Below are 20,653 nucleotides of genomic sequence, written 5' to 3'. Positions count from 1 at the left end.
CACCTCGATGCCATGCTTGTTCTATCTAGTTGCATGCTCTTGCATCACAGACCCATTGCTTTCAACTGAACCGGCGGCAGCAGCGCCAGCCCCACTGAAGCCATTGGGGGAACTCTGTGATCCTCTGCGGCGACCGTGACAGCCGCGTCAGAGGATCCCTGCATCTCTGAAGTGATACGAGGCTGTTTTCACATGAAAACGCCTTGCATCCACAGGGCTTTCACATGGATGGTAAGCACGATATGGGGCGGGATTCGTGGCCCCATATCGCACTGGGCCGAGTGCGAGTATTACCAAGTATTGTTGCAGTGCTTCTCATGCCACTGCACCCTGCCTAAGGTAATGTTCGGTGGGTATACTGAATTGGCAGACCTGGAAGTCTTCAGTAGGCCTGCACTCCAACTGTTGAGTACCCCACGGTTGTGTAACTGAGGGAGCCCCTCTTTCTGTCTCACCAGTTAGATGCCTAAGCCAGTATCTACCAGTTTAAATGGCCTAGATTGGAGTTTTCTCCGCTCCTCGCTGCTGTTCCATACAGGTGTTGGCTATACAATACAACCAACACCCATGCACATGGAGCAGCTCAGCTCCTGAGCCCCTCCATACAATCACTTCTGACTGCTTTTGTACATACAGCAGATGTTAGAAAGGGGTTAAATCGCATTTATCTTATACCATGATTCTTTGGTTTTTGATATGGGGGTAAGGGTTCACATTTTCCTTTTGAGCAAATTTGGCATAGATATGTTGAGTAGAGTTTGAGATGTTACAATGCAGCGATCGCTCCTTTAATCTTATAGCTTAGGTTTCCTTTGTGCTTTATTTTTTGGTAAATTACCTTTTACAATTATAATGCACTTGTGAAACTCTGAATAAAGTGTGTTCTATGTATTAACAGTACAATTGTCCTATCACATGTTTATTGCAATTTTTTTTTTGTTTCTTTTATAGATTACTTGCGTCAAAGTTATGGGCTTACAATGGACTTCAATACACCAAATGATTACAACAAACTGGTGCTTTCGTTGTTATCTGGGCTCCCAAATGAAGTGGACTTCGCAATAAATGTTTGCACCCTACTGTCTAATGAAAGCAAGCATGTTATGCAGCTTGAAAAGGATCCAAAAATTATCACCTTGTTGCTTGCAAATGCTGGTGTGTTTGATGACAGTGAGTATTAAGTTACTTTTCACCCCTTCATGCACACATGCCTGCATGCGTCCGTACAGACCAGCTGCATGCTTGACTACTTGGAGTCAAATCTTTGTCTTAATTCGTGCAATTGCACAAATATATATCAGTAATCCATTGCAAACACCTGAATGCAAGCATAAAACCAGCCAATTACTGGAATTGCTTTCACGGTTCATGGCAGATTTGTTGCAGATTTCTATGACTGAAAAATCAGTTTGTTTTGAGTGGGGATGTTTTGGCGGCAAACACGTGGATTTCTGCAAGCGGAGTTCAGATGAATGGGTCAGTTACATAAATTTGTGCAACAAATCTGCATTGTGAGAGTATACTGCTACTCCGATATTGCTTGTAAGCTCCAGAAACCGGCGATTATACAGATTGGACAACACAGGATGATGAAAGTACCATTCTGAGAAGGTAAAATACAACAAATGATTGGTACAGTCTGCAAATAGCTACTAGATATGCATACTATAGACTTCCATCTGTTTACTCTACCTGGGAATATAGTCTTATAAAAAACCCATACAAATAACATTGGGACAGATTTATAAAAGAACAAATGTCTTTGTTGCCTATAGCAGCCAGTATGGTTGTGATTGATTGCTATGGGCGAAAAAACTATTTTGGGTTTTAGTGGTTTTCTTAAAGGTGTTTTCCAACATCATTAAAAAAAATTGTGCAAAGGTAGACCATAATCTGAAATGGCAAAGAAACATTCGTTTTTTGTTGAGCCTTCGACACTCCAGCACTTCTGCTCTTTGTTCCCTGGGCTGTAGCAGTGACATCATGTCGATAGCATATGACTGCAGCCGATTTCTGGTGTCAGTGGAACATCATCGAAGCCAGTGATTGGCTGCAGCGGTCATGTGGTGTTCTGATGTCGTTATTGGCGCCCAGTAAGCAAGGTCAGCCAGGGATCATCTGAGTGTGGCACTGCATTTAATAAGTATTGCTTGTTTAATGCAATTAGCCACCATTGCCTGTTTTTTGGCTGAAGAGTCAGCCCCATTAATTATATGTTGCAAAAAAAAGTGCAGGTTTTCCGAAAATCTGCGTCCAAATTCACACCATTGGGTGTGGATTTTACCACAGCTATTTTTTTTTCCCCTTCAATTGGAATTAAAATCGGCTCCAGATTCTCGTCCAAAATCAAGTCAAAATCTCCACCAATGGCGCGGATTGGATTTTGACACTGGTTTGGTGCAGATTTTCTTGTGACTGTGCCCTAAGGACCTGTTTATACATTCGTTCAGGGTTTTGGTGCAGATTCTGCTCCAAAATCCACATCAGATTTACTAATGATCCACTTACAATAGAAGCAAATGAATACTCGTTTCACTTTCTCCAGGAGAAAAAGTATCTGTGCTCTGAAAACAATAGGGCCAATTCTCATTTGGATCCTTTTGCACATTTGCTTCATATTCCCGGCAGAAATCCAATAGTCAGCCTTCGGTCTTGCTGCCTATCCTCTTTTACATGTGGATTGTGGTTTCCTGTGGCAAAAATTCTGAGTGTGTGAATTTGTGTATCCTGTTTTCAGCTCTCTAGGTGCAAGCATACCATGGATGTCCCTTAGGGGAAGCATAGTGCTGTAATAATAAAAGTAATCCTCAAATTAAACAGGCAGATGGTTTTTGCAATATGTAAAAGATCTGAAAACTTGCTAAAAGTGAGTTTTTACTAGTAGTAGCCACATGGAAAGTTACTAAGGTTACTCTGTTTTAGGATTATTGTACATTTCAGATAGCTGTCAATCAACCTAACTCGCCCAACACCCCCATACATATGCATGCTCGGCTACTTATCTTCCCCCGGACTTCTGCCATCTGGGCAGAGTTGGGAGACCCCTACACATATTAGATGGATCGTCCAGTGTCTGCCAAATAAGGACCCACCTCGCAATCCAAAGCAAGGCAACAGCTGGGTGAATCCACTGTGCCAATTTTAGAATGATGGCAGATAAAAGGTTAATAAAGGCAAATTGTTAATGCCCATGTACTTCAAAATGCTTTCATTTCAAATGCTCCCTTTTTGTGGCAGTCCTGGCTTTCCCCAAAAGTCAAAGTTCACTTTAAATGGGTGGTCTGGATTGGAGCCATGAAAATGCCACTGCATAATGAGCAGTTTTAATGATATTTCTGTAATTTTTATACATTTTATTTTTTTTGGAAGTGGAAGGGTAAGTCAGTAAATGGGGCAAGAGATTCTTCAAGGCCTTATAGGTTTTGGAAGCAGTAACCTTTAGTAAAGTATGTTAATTTAGGAAAATCTGAACACATTGTATTTTTAAGTTGTTTGGTCCTTATTTATTGTGACATTTTTCTTTTTAACAGCTCTGGGAACATTTTCTGCCGTGTTTGGTGATGAATGGAAGGAAAAAACAGATCGTGATTTTGTACAGGTAATGTAAATGCATATGTAACGTTCTAAAATTGTGATTTCATTTGCAATAAAATGGTTGTGGGACAACACAGCTTACAAGAGAACAGTTTGAGTCAGTATTTCCGGTCAGAGCTATGCACAAACTTTTCAGCATTAAATTGCCTTCACACGGGGGGGGGGCGATTATTGAGCGGGAAGTCACTCACTTATTGGCGTTGCTTGGTTCTTAGCTCATCTCAAAACCAAGCGGCTATCGACCCTTTTAAGCAGGCAGTTGATCATCTACGACCGGTTGTTTTCAGTGAATGGAAGCAGGTGGCTGAAAGTGAACTCCAACTGCTTCGCCTCCATTCTCAATGACTATCTCTACTGTGTGAAAATTGGTGGTGTGAGCTGTTGGGCACTTGTGTGCCAGTCGTCCCATGTAAAGGTACATCACAGCCAGGTCATATGCTGTTCATTGTACACATAACTGCTCAACCAATTACAGGTTTTAGCAGCAATTCTGCGATGAACAGCATGCGACCGCTACAGCAACGTTTTCTGGCTCTGGAGCGGCTGTGGTGAAACCAGGGTACATCTGATTGTTGAGAGGGGCTCTCTTTCTTGGCTGTGCCATTGGAGGTGGGCACTAGGCAAGCGGAGAGTTGCTTTGCTATCAGCTGTGCCACCCTTGTAGCCACTTGGCTAAATCCATTTTAGCTTAGTATCCATAGGAGGCAGAACTCCGTGGTGCAGGTCTTCAAGGTTGACTGAACCCCCCCACTACACTACTGAGGAGAAACATTGCAGTTGCCACTAACTTCCCTGCTGCTTCCCTACCGCTTGAAGGCAAGGTGGCACTGAGAATCCCTAATTTTTCTGTGACCTACAAGCAAAGATTCTCTTGCTCTGATCCCAGGGCTCTACTCCACTAAAGGGAGGTGAGAAACGACTCTTGCCATCCAGGGAAGGTAAGTATGATGGCCCTTATTCCAGTCCTTCCCCCATCCCCCTTTTTGGCTTTTTTTCTCCAGGTGTTACTGGCAAACACCTTACCCAAGTGGTGACATTTGCCCAAGTGTGAGGTGGACCCACATGCGCAGTTACCTTGCGGATCATCCCCCCCTGGGGTGGCCTTCCCTGGGCTACACCACATTCATGGGGCGTTCCGACTGCTTATTTGGGCGTGGCAATTGGACAGATCACTCCCGCTGCTCGTGCTACTTCAGTCAACTCCCTTTCCGATCTGCCGGCGCTACTGTGATCGCCTGCCTTTTGCTCTGCCCTTGATGGGTCACAAGGAGTAGGCATTCCCTTCGTATTTGCGTAGGGAATGTGCCCACTTCTGATAGGCACTTGGATTTTTCTTCCATACAATGGTCAAGGCACAATTCTAGGGATGGGATTTCTGCTACTGACTGCCACTGGGACATACTTTGCATGCTCCCATTGTTGCACCAAATTTTCATGCTGTCAGCAGGAGCCACTCTGCTCTCCAGACAAGCCAGTGAACCCGTCCCATGGACATCTACCGCCATGGGATGGTAGATGGAGCGAATCGTTCTCTATGGCCACGTATATACTCACCGCTCAGACACAATTACACTGCGTTTGGGCTCTGCGTTTGCGTATAGGCGTCCTTGCTAAGCGATGGTGCAGGAAATATAAATGGGGGGGGGAAAAGCACACTGTACATGAGCGCCTGCGGAAGTACGCGGTCATGCGCAGTCCGATTTCACTGCCATACACAGGGTCATGGACGGGTTCACAGCTGTGAAATGCTGCAGGAGCCCTGCAGCCTATTACTTTTGTGCGTGAGCCCGGCGTTCTGTGAATGTACCCAACCGTGTACGCTCCTGAGTGATGAGAAAGCTCCCTGCCGGCTCCTACTGCTCAGGCCCGGCCTGCAGTGCTGGAGTGTCTACAGGTCGTATCCTTGGGCAACCTGTGAATATACAGCTGTGCCAGAAAAAGGAATAGTTCTTACAGCTAGCGACTAGATTGCAAATGTTAATAATTTAACATAAGCATTCCTGAGGGATCAACCTGGTGTACCCGCAATACCCCTTTATCTTATTGACAATATGTTGGCCTATCTTGTCTATCATTTCCAGGCTCCCATTTATGATATGGAACTTTATTAACCTTTACATCCTGGCTACAAGTTTACATGTCCTTTTTATGTTTAGGTACAATTGTGGGTACCAGTACTTTTAGTGCCTGAGTAGTGCAGCTGTTAGACGACATAATTAAGGAGCGATTACGTAAGAAATAAAGTACGGGGGTTCCCGTTTTACCCCAATTGCTGTTGTCATGGCTGACAGTTCATGGACTGAAATATGCATACAGCTATGTGATTGCACCCCAAGGAACATCCTAACAATGCTAATGGATAGGAGAAGAAAAAGGCGGAGCTCCAGGAGTGTGAGAGATAACTGGAGCTCCCCTTACAGATTGGGACGGGTGCTGCCAGCCCAAGTTGTGCTGTCCTTAAGTATGGAATTGATGTCTTAATGTACCAGAAATACCTATAGAGAAAAGGGCCTGGGTGATGCAAGCTGTTGGAACGAAGACAATAGTCAAGGCGTAATACCTTTTATTAATTCAGTGATACTTGGGTAATAAAGAGAGATGACGTATTACCTGTTGACTACAGCCACGTTCTTTCCAAAAGGTTGCCCCATTACCCAGGCCTCCTCCTTGTATATTCTTTGCCTAATAATGGCACCCAGTCTACCATGAGACAGCCCTTCTAATGGGATATCTCTGCCCTAACTGCTTCCTGCGCAATTGTTTTTATACATTGACTTGCTTCACCCGGCAAAACTAAAGTTTTAGTTCTGATTTGATGATGTTGAGTAAACTATTTTTCCATCTTTCTTAGTTCTGGAAGGATATCGTTGATGACAATGAAATACGTGACCTCATATATGACAAATGCAGATCTCAAGGTGGGATTGTCGTTTCGTCGATGTATAGTTAAATTATTTACTCTTTTTATTGTTACTTTTGTCATGAGCCCATACACAGCCTACTTTTGATTTAAGTTGATAATCCTAATGGGTAGGGATGGGGAAAATCAAACATTCTTCAGTATCTGTCAGCACCAGTGATGCCTCATGGGCCGTAGGAGAAATTTGGTGCAGAGATGAAGCTAAGACGATCCACAAGTTTAGTAAAGGCAGCAGCATCTCAACAGACAGATCTCATATCCAGCATGTATTAATGGGAGGGATACATCAAAAATGAAAGGCTGAAAGTAGTTCAGGGTCGGAAAATCAAGTGATGGAAATTGCCGTCTAGAATTTTTAGTGCAACTTTTTAACATATTAGTGGAAAAATTATCTTCGTTTCCGTAGCCTTTAAACAGGACCTACCAGTCAAATGTCTGGAAGCTTTTTATTTATTTTGTATTAATAATAGTTATCCCTTGAGGACAGAGACGTTTTTTGTTGTTTTTTTTTTTTGCAATTTTATTCTCTTGTCCTCATTTTATTATTATTATTATTATTATTATTATTATTATTATTATTATTATTATTATTATTTTTCTTGGACAAACTGCATATTGGTAACACATAGGAATTTTTGATTGCTTTTTAAGCCTTTATTTATTTATTTTTTTCCTTGTAGGTAGGACAACCAAACGGGTACAAATCTTGGCAATATGATTTATTTTTTTTTCTGATTAACATTCACTGTGTGGTATAAATTATGCATTATTTTAATAGATCAGACTTACGGACATGTAGATACCATGTTTTTGTCTTGCTTTCATTTTGTTAGAAATATGGGGAGGGTTTTTTTTTACACATTTTTAATATTATGGTTCGTAATTATTAAGTGAAAAACCATTTTTTTTCGTTAGTCCCTTAAGGGGACTTGAGCAAGCGAACACTGTCAGCCGAGCCCACTCCATACAAACTGTGCACACATCTGATGTTACATGTATGTTGGGTGTCTCTAAAAAAAACTTGACCCTTTGAAGAAAAGTTTTAATAACCACCACTTTAAAAAAAAATAAAAAATGTTTTGGGGGTCTCTAGTTTAGACATCCCAGTGATAGGTCCTTAAGGGGTTAAAGAGGATTTATGAGGGATATATCCCAGTCATAGGTAGAAAGTGAGCGCACACACCAGATGCCTGACACAATCACAGGGTGCTGATTGGTTGCCACAGTAGTCTGGGGACATGGTTTGCGATGGATTTCAGCTTGTTTAGTCCTGCCTGTGGCTTAATAGGCTGCTGGTAAAAGTAACAAATACTGCAGTACTGAAGCATTGCAGTATATTGTACAGACGATCACAAATTCAAAGCCTCCGTTGGGAATGAAGAAAAAACTTGAAAGTTCAAAAAAACCTCCCTTTTTTTTTTTACACAAAAAAATTCTAGATGCAAAAATATAATCCGTAATGCTGCGTCTGTAAAAGTCCAAAATATCACATTATTGATCACACATGGTGAACGCCATAAGAATTTTTTTTTGCCATGCTAGAATTCTTATGTTCCCCTCCATAGGGGAATCGATAGACTGTTTTTTCAATACATTAAATTATACCATAAAAGAAAAAGAAAATGGTCCTTAGGAAGAGGAGTGTCTGTTACCAGTCCTTAAGGGGCTTTGCTAAAGTGAAGCTAGTTGGTGCCCTTGTAACCCCAGTCTTCTATCGTAGCAGGACATTAGATTACCACTGTAAGACCATTGGTCTACCTTAATGCTTCTTGCAGGATGAATGGCTCTTTCTGACTGCTCAGACTTGTTCAAGTTGTAGATTCCCTTAATATAAAGAGCTTTTTTGACTAAAAGGGAACCTGTCGCCTAGGAACAGCACCATAAACTTATTGAGTTATGGTGCTGTTCCAGGAGTGACAGGGAGCCGGGGGATGTAACGTATTTTCCGGCATATAAGACGACCTCCCAACTGTCGACTTGTACGCCGGGAATACGGTGTAGAAAAAAAAACAATACTCGCATTCTGCTCCCTCCTCCTCGCCGGCAGAGCATTGCTTTTTGGATGCGGGGGCTTGAAATTCCTGCCTCCAGAAAGCTAATGCTCTGATTGGCTGATGCCGCTTGAGTTAGCCAATGAAAGCTGGCGCTGCGTTAGCCATTCACAGCCATTCAATGACATATTGACCGTATACGTAAATGATTTTATTTAAAATTTGCAAATTGATTTGGGTATTTTGTCTGCCTACCATGTTCTTTCACGTGGCTATATTCCTAATGGTTTTACATGGATCTGGAATACGGTGCCTGCATTCTGCTATGTGCCTACACTTTATTCACGGACTTCCTGCAAATCTGTGTGAGGGAAAAAAATCCTGTTCTGCTGTATTATGGGGGAATAGTGCCTCACGCAGGTGGCACACGGAATGACTGAGGGCCCTTAGTTGTCTCTCCACATGCTGCTGTACATGGTCTCTTTGTTGTAATTTTAAAAAAACAAACCTTTTTTTGAACTTTTTTTTATTTTTTTTAAGTATATAATCAGAGGTAAATATTTTTTGTTTTGCAGAAGGTACATCTCCGGAGTCCTTATGGGACTCATTATTTCATCCTCCTAGAAAACTGGGCATTAATGATATTGAAGGACAGCGTGTTCTCCAGATAGCAGTAATTTTGCGCAACCTTTCCTTTGAAGAAAGCAATGTAAAACTTCTGGCAGCTAATCGGACTTGTCTCCGCTTCTTGTTACTGTCTGCTCATAGTCACTTTATTTCTCTCCGACAACTGGGACTTGATACATTGGGGAATATAGCAGCAGAGGTAAGATGTGCTTGTGTTATGTACATGTTTCCCCATGATTGATTTATCTCTTTCCATAACTTCGCAAACCTTGATAGGTTTAGAATTTTCTGCATATGTGCTAAATGTAGTTTATATTTTACTGTCCGCAACATCTATTAACAGTTCTGTATATGACAATTTTACTTCATTTAAGGCCTCATTCACACTTCAATATTTTTCACGTGTGTGTGTATATGTATGTATGTATATGTGTGTGTGTGTGTGTATAATAATTTTTTTTCTGTTTGCAGTATCTATTACTGCTTCTGGCTTCAAGAGGGGGGGGGGGGGTATTCGGTTGTGCGTGTTTTTTTTCCTTTTCCTAAAGTGGATCCAAATCTGTTAAAACAATAGAATCAGCAATACTTACCTGTCCTCTTCCCTGACGATCCAGCTCTGCAAGCCCATGGTCCCCCTGGGCTTTGTTTAGGAATGGCTACCACCTGACCCCTGCAGCCAATTGGAGGCTGTAGTGATCAGGTGCTGTTCCCCTGGAATCATGGCTCCCAGCATCTGAGTGGTGATGCCAGGAAAACTACACCTGATCACTGCAGCCTCCGATTGTACTGTAAAAAATGTTATTTAATGGACAACCCCTTCAATGTACATTAGGAATATGAGACGGTTTCCCCCGGGACTCCAACCACTAGTTAAACTTTCCTTTGCTGTATTTCTGACAACACATATATTGCCAAGAGAATTGTGGAGTTCAAATCTTTTGTGAGAACGTTTTTTTTCCCCCCAAAAAAGTACCGTGTGTGGCCCCAAAGTTGTTTTCCCTCTCAATTCTTGTCTTCAGGATAGCTGGCCATACGTACCATGGCTGTGAATATATACTGTGTGATACTTACTGCTGTGTCTTTGATATTTCTGTTACTTAAATTTGGAAGATGACTTGGCACAACCCTTATTTTGTCTTTCTGCTGCAGCTTCAGTTAGATCCTGTTGATTTCAAAACCACTCACCTAATGTTCCACACGATAACAAAATGCTTAATGTCACGGGATAGATTCTTAAAAATGAGAGGTAAACCTTTTACTTTATTCATTAAAAGGTACTGTTATTATAGTTACTGTTTTTAAGATCTTTTTTTGTGTTGCATTACCAGGCATGGAAATCTTAAGTAACTTATGTAAGGCTGAAGATAATGGGGTTCTTATTTGTGAGTATGTGGATCAGGACAGCTACAAGGAAATAATATGTCATCTTACTCTACCGGATGTACTACTTGTAATCTCGACTCTCGAGGTGCTCTATATGCTTACAGAACTTGGAGAAGTAGCCTGCGTGAAGATAGCAAATGTAGAGCGAAGCATAGGTAATATATGTATACTTTATTTCTTAGCACCCTTTGTATGTTCAGTTTTAGCATCATGTTAGCTTAAATTGTATTCATGTTTAAGGGCTAATGCCCACGGACAGATTTCTGCCGCGTGAAACGGGGCTGAAATCTGCGGTGTTATCCCGCAGCTATTAGCCTCTACTGAACCTAATAGCTCAATGTTCACGCTGCGGAATTCCACAGCATTAAATAAATTGCGGCATGTTCTAATTGCTGTGGAAAAACGCATGGTTGGCTTCCATTGTAGTCAATGGAAGCCCTCTGTCACCCAATACTTCCGCTGTGAGGACAGTGGAAGGATCGCGTGATTACGCTTCACCGCCAGCTGCATCCTGCACCGCACATGCACGCCAGCTCGCCAGGCGGGATTCGCATGGCGGATCCGGAGAGGCGAGTATGGGGTCTTTGTGGGGCGTCATGTCGGACTCCGCGCGATGTCCCGCTAGTGGAGTCCGTCACGGCCGTGAGGCCTATGAACTGGTACATCGGTACAATGTTTTCACTCGACTGAGTATAATAAACAGTGTTTCAATTTTGCTTATTTTTTTTGCAGATACGCTGGTGTGTCTAATTTCTATGGACATTCAAATGTTTGGGGCTGATGCACTAACGGCAGTAAAACTTATTGAACATCAGAGCTCCAGTCATCAAGCGGTTTCTGAAATTCGTCCACAAACGGTGGAGCATGTTAACCCTTCTGCTAATGCAAGCCCTGCTCCAGGTTAGTGGTCAATACTTTTTTCTTTATAGAAGTTATTTCCCTCTGTATACAGCTCTTATTTTTATTTAAAGTTTTTTTTTTGTTTGTTTTTTGTTTCCCCCACACAACTACAAAAAGTATCATGGCGTGTTCCAGCACACCCTGCATTACTGAGGCACCACATGGAGTGCACTATGGGACTGCTATGCTATTTGGAGCTTATTTTTTACACTTGATGCTTATATATTTATCTTTGTTCAGCTTCCAGACCAGTCAGTGCGCATGCTGTGCCACCTGGAATCGTGGAAATAGACAGTGAAAAGTTTGGATGTCAGTGGTGAGTGCAAACTGCTTAACGAGACTGGCTGCTTTCTGTGTAACAAGGGGCTGTGTCCAGAGTAAAGATAAATGAATGCAGCATATACAGATGGGATTTTTATTTTAAATACCATAGATTTTTGAAGACTCCTTTTGTGAGCTTTGTTTGCCACTGCTTTCAGGCTCTAGCTGATGATTAGAGTACAGAAATGGCTTTGATGGTCCTAATTACATGTGCTCATGATCAAGTTTTATAATTTGCCTTACCAATTATCAAGTAGTTCTTGTTACTTGGAATATCAGGTTTTTAGCAGATTAAAGGGGTTTTCCTATCTCAGCCTTTCATGGTTGAGATAGGAATACCCGTGCAGGCAGTCTCCCCACCATGCCGGGGATTATGGAAACTGCCAAAGTGGCAATCTTGGGCCTTTTCCTTAACACGGGAGTTACAGAAACAGCTAAAATCGCCTTATAGCCCTAGCCTAAGGGCTCACTCATATGAGCGTATTTTGACTGCATATTATGCAGTGCTAAAACCCCACTGATTTATATTGGCTCATGCATTTTTCACTCGTGCTTATAAAAAAAAACCCAAAAAAACACACTATGGCCGCCTGCAGACGAGCGGGTCGGATCCGGCAGCGAGAATTCTCGCCGCGCGATCCGACCCGAGCGCCTGCAGGAACGAGCGCGTACTCGCCCGCGCCTGGCGGCCCCGGCTCTTTCATGTGCTAGCTGCCGCGCAGCCGGCGCATGCGCAGACCGGAGCCGGCGGCTGGGTGAGTGCGTGCCCCGCAGAAAATTAGGACATGCCGCGGTTTGTTTGCCGCGCGAGATTTCGCGCGGCCAAACCGCGGCCGTCTGCATAGGAGTGCGTATTTTAATGCACTCCTATGCAAACTTTCAGCGGCGGAAATCCCGCGGCGGGATTTCCGCTCGTGTGCAGGCAGCCTATGTCCTATTTTGGTGCGTATTGTGCACCATTATGGTTTATGGGTGGGTAAAATACGCCGTGAATACACGCATCCTATATGGGTATTTGCTGCATACTGCATATTACTCTGCATGTGTGTCTGTGAGCCCTAACTCTTTCCTGCGCAATAATTCGCTTATGTAGATGGGATTTATGACGATTAGACCATAGAAGGGTCCAGGGTGAGTATGAGAAGTGTTGTTTATCCTTTATGAATTTCTAGCACACAACCCACACTTGGGTGACTATTTTCAGAGGGATTACTAGTAAGGCTAAAGGTTTTCAGACTTTTATAGGAACCTAGCTACAAGAGCTTCTGTCAGTGCTGTAGCCCCATTACTGAAATCTGTGTTAATCCACCCATAGGCATAGACTAATTGAGTAGACGGAAAATAGAAATATTTGTTAGGGCATGTTAAACCACCATGTTTTCAGAGCTTGGAGTATATCTAGGCTAAAACAAGGTGTTTTCCATTAATAGTAGAAGGATTGAAGCAATCCATTTACACTATGGACAAAATTTCTGATGAATAGACACTGAAGAGAACGTGAAAGAAATAAAGAAATTTAGAAAGAAAAGTTTGAAATATCTTAAGCATCATCCAAAGTATAAAGTAGTGGAATATATTAATTGCAACAGCCTGGCTCAGCTTGTTTTAATAGCTCTCATGTGAGCTGAGCGATACAGGGGGTGCGGATAGGAGGCTCCAAGTGAACACTTCCTCCATGCCCAGCAGTTTTTAAAATTCTGCCACAGCGTTGTATAAAGGATAGTTCTTTGTAAAGAGGTCAGAGCAACATGAAACTGGTTGCTTTTAAGCATCACCGATGAGTCTTTTATTTAAAATACTCTTAAAACATATCTTTTAATATAAGTATCTGATGCATTCTCTTTAAGCTACATCCACATGTTGTGGAAAATCTGCATCAGTCCACATCCATTATATGCGAGTTTTGGTATGGAATCACCACTGATTTCACTTCCTCGTTTCTGGAAATAAACATCCGCAGCATAAATTGACATACGGTGGATTTAAAATCTGCACCACAGATCAATTTATGGTTTAAGATTTTTTTTTTTTCCATGTGGATGAGATTTCTTGAAATCATACCCACACTGCTTATACTGTAAAATGCAGCCAATTCTGCTGTATAACATCGGCAGCATTTCCACTATGTGTGAGCATACCCTTAAAGTAGAGTTGAGCAATGTTTTGGTTTTTTTTTAATACAGGTTGAATGCACATTTTGAAGTGAACCCAGATTCTTCAGTGTCAAGATCAGATATGTATTCGGAATACCTCTCAACTTGCAGTAAACTGGCTAGAGGAGGAATTCTAACTTCATCTGGATTCTACAAATGTCTACGGTATGGCAAAGTGCTCTTTATTTTGGGGGGTATTATAAGCTTTTTGCATTATACAAAACGCTAATACTGTTGGGATCAGTAAACTGTGAATTTCTAAAATTATCAACAGCAGATTTAGAACTAAAAAAAATAACAAAATAAGTAAGAATTGTTCATTTCAGTCAGTCTGCTATAAATATCTCTAACAGGAAAACATCTTATAAGTGAAGTTAGTTTTTGGGGATTTGCCCTCAACGTACATAATATAACTTTCCATATACTGAAGTGCCTATATTTATTCCTACCACACTTTTGCCACTATGTTAGCGGGCTATTAAACGGTACATCAGGTTCTTTAACCCCTTCCCAACCACCATATGGCTATATATATCCTAAATGCCCATGTCCTGTGCAGTTGAGACGTATGTAGATATTGATGGTATATGTGGTGCATGGAATGGCCTTGGAAGCTCAGCTTGCTCTACCTGCAACAGCTGCAATCAGATAATTCTGATTGTGGCTGTTGACCCTATAAAGGCATTTAAATATCTTGATCAGGATAAAAATGTCCAAAATAGCCCCCTCACGATGAGATCAGGGCTGCTATGATTGTCTGCTTGTTAGGGTGCCTGTTAAAATACAGTTATACTACAATACTATAGTATTGCAGTATACTGTGTAAGTGATCAAACAGTCCCGTTGGGGACCAAAAAAGGAAAATGTGAAAAATAAACTGTAAAAGATTCAAAAATTTATTTATTTATTTTTAAACTTAGAAAACAAGTTAGAAAAGCCCTCATCGCCCCCCAACTTAAAAAAAAAAAAAAAAAAGTGTGTGTTCATTTGCGTATAGTAAGGAGTCAAAGTTTGCAAAAGGTATGGTGGATAATATACACTTTTTTTTTTCTTTTTTAAAGATCTGTATTCCCAAACCACAACATCAAGAGAGTAGAAGATCCAAATAATAACGGGCAAGCTCACATTCATGTGTCTGGTGTGAAACGAAGGACCTTACCACTTCCTATTCAGATGTACTATCAGCAGCAACCAACATCTACCGTGATTTCAGACACAACCGGTAAGTGTTTTTTGTTTTCTTTTTAACATACTGCTTATTTGCATGTTTTTGTCAACCGGAATATAGGGCTACTGTAGCCAAGCCGTGTAGCCTGCGACTTGGGCTGGCGGTGTACTTTCACAGAAAACTGGTGTCTTACGCAACTTCTATTCCTAGTCTAAGGGGAAAAGATGTTCTCCACATACATTTAAATTGGCTTAGCAACGGATATAAGGGACTAATAATTAAATAACCTAACAAACTGTAATAATTGTTGCTTTTGTGTCCCCCAGGAGTACCGCAAGGAGCAGGAAATCCCTTCCAAAGAGCTGTAGCAGTTAACCAAGCTACCACTCTAACAGCCACACAGATGTCGTTTCCTATCCAAGGTGTCCACAGCGTGGCTCAGACAGTGTGCCGTATGCCCCAGAATCCTCACGGTCATCCCCAGCAGCATCAGAACACCACAGTGACTGTAATACAGAATAAAACTCCAATTTCATGTGAAGTGGTTAAAGCTACAGTAATACAGGGGTCTGTTCAACACTCGGCAGTTCCTGTCACTATTGCTTTGGGAGGATCAACGCAAGCTTCTCTAGTTCAGAATCACAGCAATCTAGGGCAACAATCTTCTGTTACAGTTGTGGGGTCTCAGGCGTTGTTTCACCATCCGTCTGTCATTCAACAGCAGTCCCCTTTACACACTGTGGTACCTGGTCAGTTAACATCAGGCACTCCGGTAGCGGTTATACAACAAACTGTCCCTCAAGGTCATATATTTGGCAGGATGCAAAGTATGCCAGCAGGTACACCTGGACTTCCACAAGGTCAACAAATAATCACCACATCATCACAAACTGTACATGTCCCATCCCAACAATCCCCAGCTTCCAACCAGCAGAAAGACACAGTTATCATAACTCCACAACAATATGTAACATCCTCTTCGAACATCGCCACCACTGTACAAAATTTCCAAGTAGCAGCAGGACAGGTGGTTACAATAGCTGGCGTTCAAAACCCTCAGACCTCTAGAATTGGTTTTCAGAACATTGCCCCGAAACCTCTTTCTTCTCAGCAAGTATCCTCAACGACAGTCGTTCAACAACCACCGCAGCAGCAACCCCAGCAAAGTGTAGTCATCGTCAGCCAGCCAGCTCAACCTGGTCAAGCATACGCACCAGCCATTCACCAAATAGTTCTTACTAATCCAGCTGCAATTCAGGCTGGGCAAACTGTTCAGTTAACTGGACAGACCAATATAACACCCTGCTCTTCTCCAATCCCAACTCCAAATAACCAGCTCCCACCAGTGATGACATCTCCCACTACCACTTCAGTTCCGCAAGGACCCCCTCCTACTGTTAGCCAAATGCTCTCTGTAAAAAGGCAGCAGTTGTCACCAGCACCTCACCAACAGCAGCAGGCACAAGCTCAGCAACAACCACAGGCACAACTGCAAGCTCAGCAGTCACAATCATCCCAACAGGTACAAGTACAGGTTCAACCGCAGCAGACCCAAAGTGGAGGTGTTGGACTTCCCAGTCCCGCCGAGTCCAGCCTCATTAAACAGTTGTTGCTTCCTAAACGGGGGCCTTCAACACCCGGAGGAAAACTCATTCTCCCAGCTCCACAGATACCACCTCCGAACAATGCAAGAGCACCAAGCCCTCAGGTGGTATATCAAGTAGCCAATAATCAGACTCCTTCATTTGGTGTGCAAGGGCAGACTGCAACGCCACAAATACTTGTTGGGCAACAAAATGTGCAGTTAGTTCAAAGTACAATGCAGAATCAGACTGCAGTACAGACTGTTCCAATTTCAAATCTGCAGATTTTGCCAGGTCAGTTGATATCAAACTCTCCAGCAACAATATTTCAAGGAACTTCTGGCAACCAAGTCACAATAACAGTTGTGCCAAACACCAGTTTTGCTACTGCAACTGTAAGCCAGGGAAACACACCTCAAATAATTGCACCCATGAGCGGGACACAACCTGGAGTTGGATTACAGGTACAAACTCTTCCAGCTGCTCTTACACAAACAGGTGGGCAATTGCCAGGATCTGCTGCTGCTTCTCCCCCTTTTAAGGGTGACAAAATAATTTGCCAAAAGGAGGAAGAGGCAAAGGAAGCAACAGGCTTGCACGTTCACGAACGTAAAATAGAAGTCATGGAAAATCCTTCTTGTCCGAAAGGCTCTGTTAACACCAGCAATGGGGAAATGAATGAAAGTGAAGTGCAAATGGGAAACCTTTTAAATGGTAAAAAGTGTGACTCCAGTCTACCTCCTTCAAACTCAGGGAAAACTCAGAATGAGGCCAGTCAAGTGGTCACTAATGGGTCATCTGTGGAATTGGGGGAAAACGGAGCTTCTGTAAAACAAAACTCTGACCAGAGTGATACACAGGATGCTAAAACGGACTTTAAAAGGCCGCAGGTTAATGGGGTTTGTGATTTTGAAAAGGGAGACTGTTCTCATTTGAGCAAAAACATTCCTAATCACAAAGCTTCCAATCATGTAGGAAATGGGGAAATATCTCCAGTGGAGCAACAGGACCTTCTAGAGTCCGCTCAACAAGTTACTGCCAAAGGTGATCCAATGGAGAGACTATCAAATGGACCTATATTAGCCAACAATTTGTCCCATTTTGCGAGTAGTACGAATGATGTTTCGAACCTTGCAATCCAGATACAGTGTGGTAGTGCAACAGATTTACCCAATGGACCTGTAGTTTCCAATTTGAATTCAGATGTGCCTCAGCAACGTCCGACTGTTGTCGTCTCAACGCAGTCTACGGCTTCTGTTTTACCGGGTCATCAAGTAATTGCGGTGCCCCATATAGGAACTAGAATTACTCAACCTGCACTGCCTGCAGATATGCGCTCTACGAATGGCACAACAGAATGCAAAGCTGTTAAACGGCCAGTAGAGGACAATGACAGGGAATCTGTCCCAGTTATTCCCAATAAAGTGGGAGTAAGGATTGTTACAATCAGTGACCCTAATAACGCTGGCTGTAGTGCAACCATGGTGGCTGTGCCGGCGGGTGTTGATCCAAGCACTGTAGCTAAAGTAGCAATAGAAAGCGCTGTTCAGCAAAAGCAGCATCCACATACCTTTGTACAGACAGTTGTTGCACAGGTAAGTTTCTTCGGCACTCCCAACTCGGTGCAAGTGTTTGCTACAAGACCATTCTCTGCATGTCAAGTTCAGTAACATTGCACTTTATTTTATATTGTCTTGAATTACATTGTCATCCTCACTCTTTGCATCCAATACCTGTGGTTTGAAATAATGCTTAGGGCTCTTGTACTCGGAGCCATTATTGGTCAGTTTGTTGCTGAATTGTGCCAAACTGAACGATAATCGTCCGACGTAAACTCTGCCAGCGACTGAGCGACAAACGCTAATTTGTTCACTCTACCGTTCTTCATTCAGTTTACGCAGGCATGAAAATCAAACGATGATCAGCCTGTATAAACAAGCAATTGTTCATCTATGAGCGGCTACCTGTTTATTGGGAATGCAGGCGGGTAGCAAGCCTGCTCCGTCTTCATTCACTGAACACTTAGCGCTCCCACGTGAAAATGCAGTGATAATCACTGGGACGAAGCGCCCAGCAATCATCCCGTATGGATCCGTATGGTCTTTTCTAGACCTGCAGTCTCTCGCCCCCTGCTGGATGATAGACCTTTAAAGGAAAAAGCTGGCAAATCTGCAATAACCGTCATTCATGTGTAAATAAAGGTAACCGGTCTGTTAGAAAATGACTAGCAATTATCAGTTGGCATTAAATCATGTAATGTTTTTAGTATTACCATAACCTTGAACACACAGGTAGGTTTGTTACAATGAACTTGGGCATTGTGGGAATGTTTCCACTTCTTGACTTGCTCTTTCCACTGTTCAAACTTGCATTCAGAGGTTTCCACCAAGTTTTTCTGGTATTTTTTGTAGAAGGAATGTTTCAGTCCTTAGAAGTAGTCTTACCGTGAAAAGTACTGTAAACCTGACAGACTCCCCTTGTAGTCATTGGGGTCAGTCAGTGTGTTTGGATCAGTTGGAAATGGTTTATCAACTGTCAATATAAAGAATAAAGTTCCAGAATACCCCTTTAAGGGCAGAAAACCGTTATAGGCTTAATAGACAAATAATACTCCTTTTAAAAGGCAAGAGTGAGGGAGTAGTTCACAGCAGGGGAAAAACCCAAGAAAGTTACACAGCAGTGATAAAAGACTCCACTCACACTGGCATCATGGCTGCAGAGTATACTGGAAACCACAGTACTGGGACTGATAAACCATTTCCAAACTGACACTGACCCCAATGACTATAATGGGAGTCTGTCAGGCTTACAGTACCTTTGACGGTAAGAATACTGCTAATTCCCATGACCTCTGTCCCTGCCGTCCACGCAGGAAGCACTGACCTTAGCACAGCGATCTGGGTTGGTGGTGCAGGTCTCTGAAATTCAATGGGAGCTTTGCTATGGTCAGCGCTTTCTGGTTCCTGCACTGACCGCTTTGACAGCGGCCCCGGGAGTCAGCAGATCGGCGGGATTCCGAGGAACTGGTCCCCACAGACCCATTTATTGATGACCTGTCAGTCAATAGAAAAACTAGAATCCCAGAATACCCCTTTAAGGAACCTGTGGACCAGGTCTGAAAATGTCTGAATATTTGTTTATGAAATTGGTAGATGTAACAGAGTGCAGTGTGATCTACAGTAGAAGGCTTTCTTGTAGCAGCAATAGACTTCAAGGTTTTTCCAGTTTTGAATTGATGGCCGATCCTTGGGCACAGCCGCACTCCTATGTATACTGCGGGGCCTGGATGGACACTGAAGAGGCTGTTCTTTCTGCTGACTGATGGTCCCAGGGATTGAGCTCCTGCACGTTATACGTTGGTCTTCCATCCTAAAAACAGGATAGCAGTGCTATATGACTTGTATAACAGTTATATGTAATCTGGGACTTGTAACAATGGCCATAATAATAATAAAAAACCTGTGTAATTAGAGAGGCCTAACAAAATTAAGAAAACACAGGATTGCTCTCTGAATCGGCACCACCCCTATCCACAGGTTGTGTTTAGTATTGCAGTGAAGTGAGTAAAGTCGAGCTGCAGTAGCGCACACAAGCTGTGGATTTTTGTAACAAAGCCGCCATTCTTATTTAATATTGTTCAACCTCTTTAATGTCAGTTCTATAGAGAGTCTAGCTACTAGTGATGTCCTTGACTAGTGTGGCTGTCATCGTTCTATGTTGTAGCCACAGGCTATGCTATAAATGTGGGCCCCACACCTGCTGTATCTCTAGAATGGGGATCTCCTAACCTATCCTGAATCCCCTCCAAAGCCACCGCTGGCTGGGATTATGGGAAAGGCTGAACCTGCTATGTGTTTCCATAACTACTCATATGGGAGTTACAAACACCGCATAGAACAGCCAGTTCACCTGTCTTTGTAATCCCAGGCAGCGGTCATTGTAGCATTGCAACGGGGGGCCATTCCCATCTCTGCCTACATTTGGCTGAGATGGAAATCCCATTTTTAACTTGC

At 42.7% G+C, this 20,653-nt stretch overlaps 1 protein-coding gene across 1 annotated transcript in view; it reads left to right on the top strand.

Moving 5' to 3' along the window:
* The window catches only part of ARID2 (AT-rich interaction domain 2), a 73,121-nt gene that overhangs the window by 36,409 nt on the left and 16,059 nt on the right, over positions 1 to 20,653 (top strand). The window contains exons 5-15 of the mRNA XM_066591716.1: positions 952 to 1,170; positions 3,531 to 3,598; positions 6,446 to 6,512; positions 9,081 to 9,331; positions 10,282 to 10,378; positions 10,461 to 10,670; positions 11,248 to 11,415; positions 11,656 to 11,731; positions 13,920 to 14,054; positions 14,951 to 15,111; positions 15,384 to 18,235. Coding sequence (XP_066447813.1) covers positions 952 to 1,170; positions 3,531 to 3,598; positions 6,446 to 6,512; positions 9,081 to 9,331; positions 10,282 to 10,378; positions 10,461 to 10,670; positions 11,248 to 11,415; positions 11,656 to 11,731; positions 13,920 to 14,054; positions 14,951 to 15,111; positions 15,384 to 18,235 — 4,304 coding nt within the window. The remainder of the gene's footprint in view (positions 1 to 951; positions 1,171 to 3,530; positions 3,599 to 6,445; positions 6,513 to 9,080; positions 9,332 to 10,281; positions 10,379 to 10,460; positions 10,671 to 11,247; positions 11,416 to 11,655; positions 11,732 to 13,919; positions 14,055 to 14,950; positions 15,112 to 15,383; positions 18,236 to 20,653) is intronic.

The sequence above is a fragment of the Eleutherodactylus coqui genome, chromosome 2 (assembly GCF_035609145.1).
Source record: "Eleutherodactylus coqui strain aEleCoq1 chromosome 2, aEleCoq1.hap1, whole genome shotgun sequence".
In the NCBI taxonomy this organism is placed as follows: domain Eukaryota; kingdom Metazoa; phylum Chordata; class Amphibia; order Anura; family Eleutherodactylidae; genus Eleutherodactylus; species Eleutherodactylus coqui.
The sequence above is the reverse complement of the archived record's forward strand: the minus strand, read 5'-3'. Positions and strand labels throughout refer to the sequence as shown.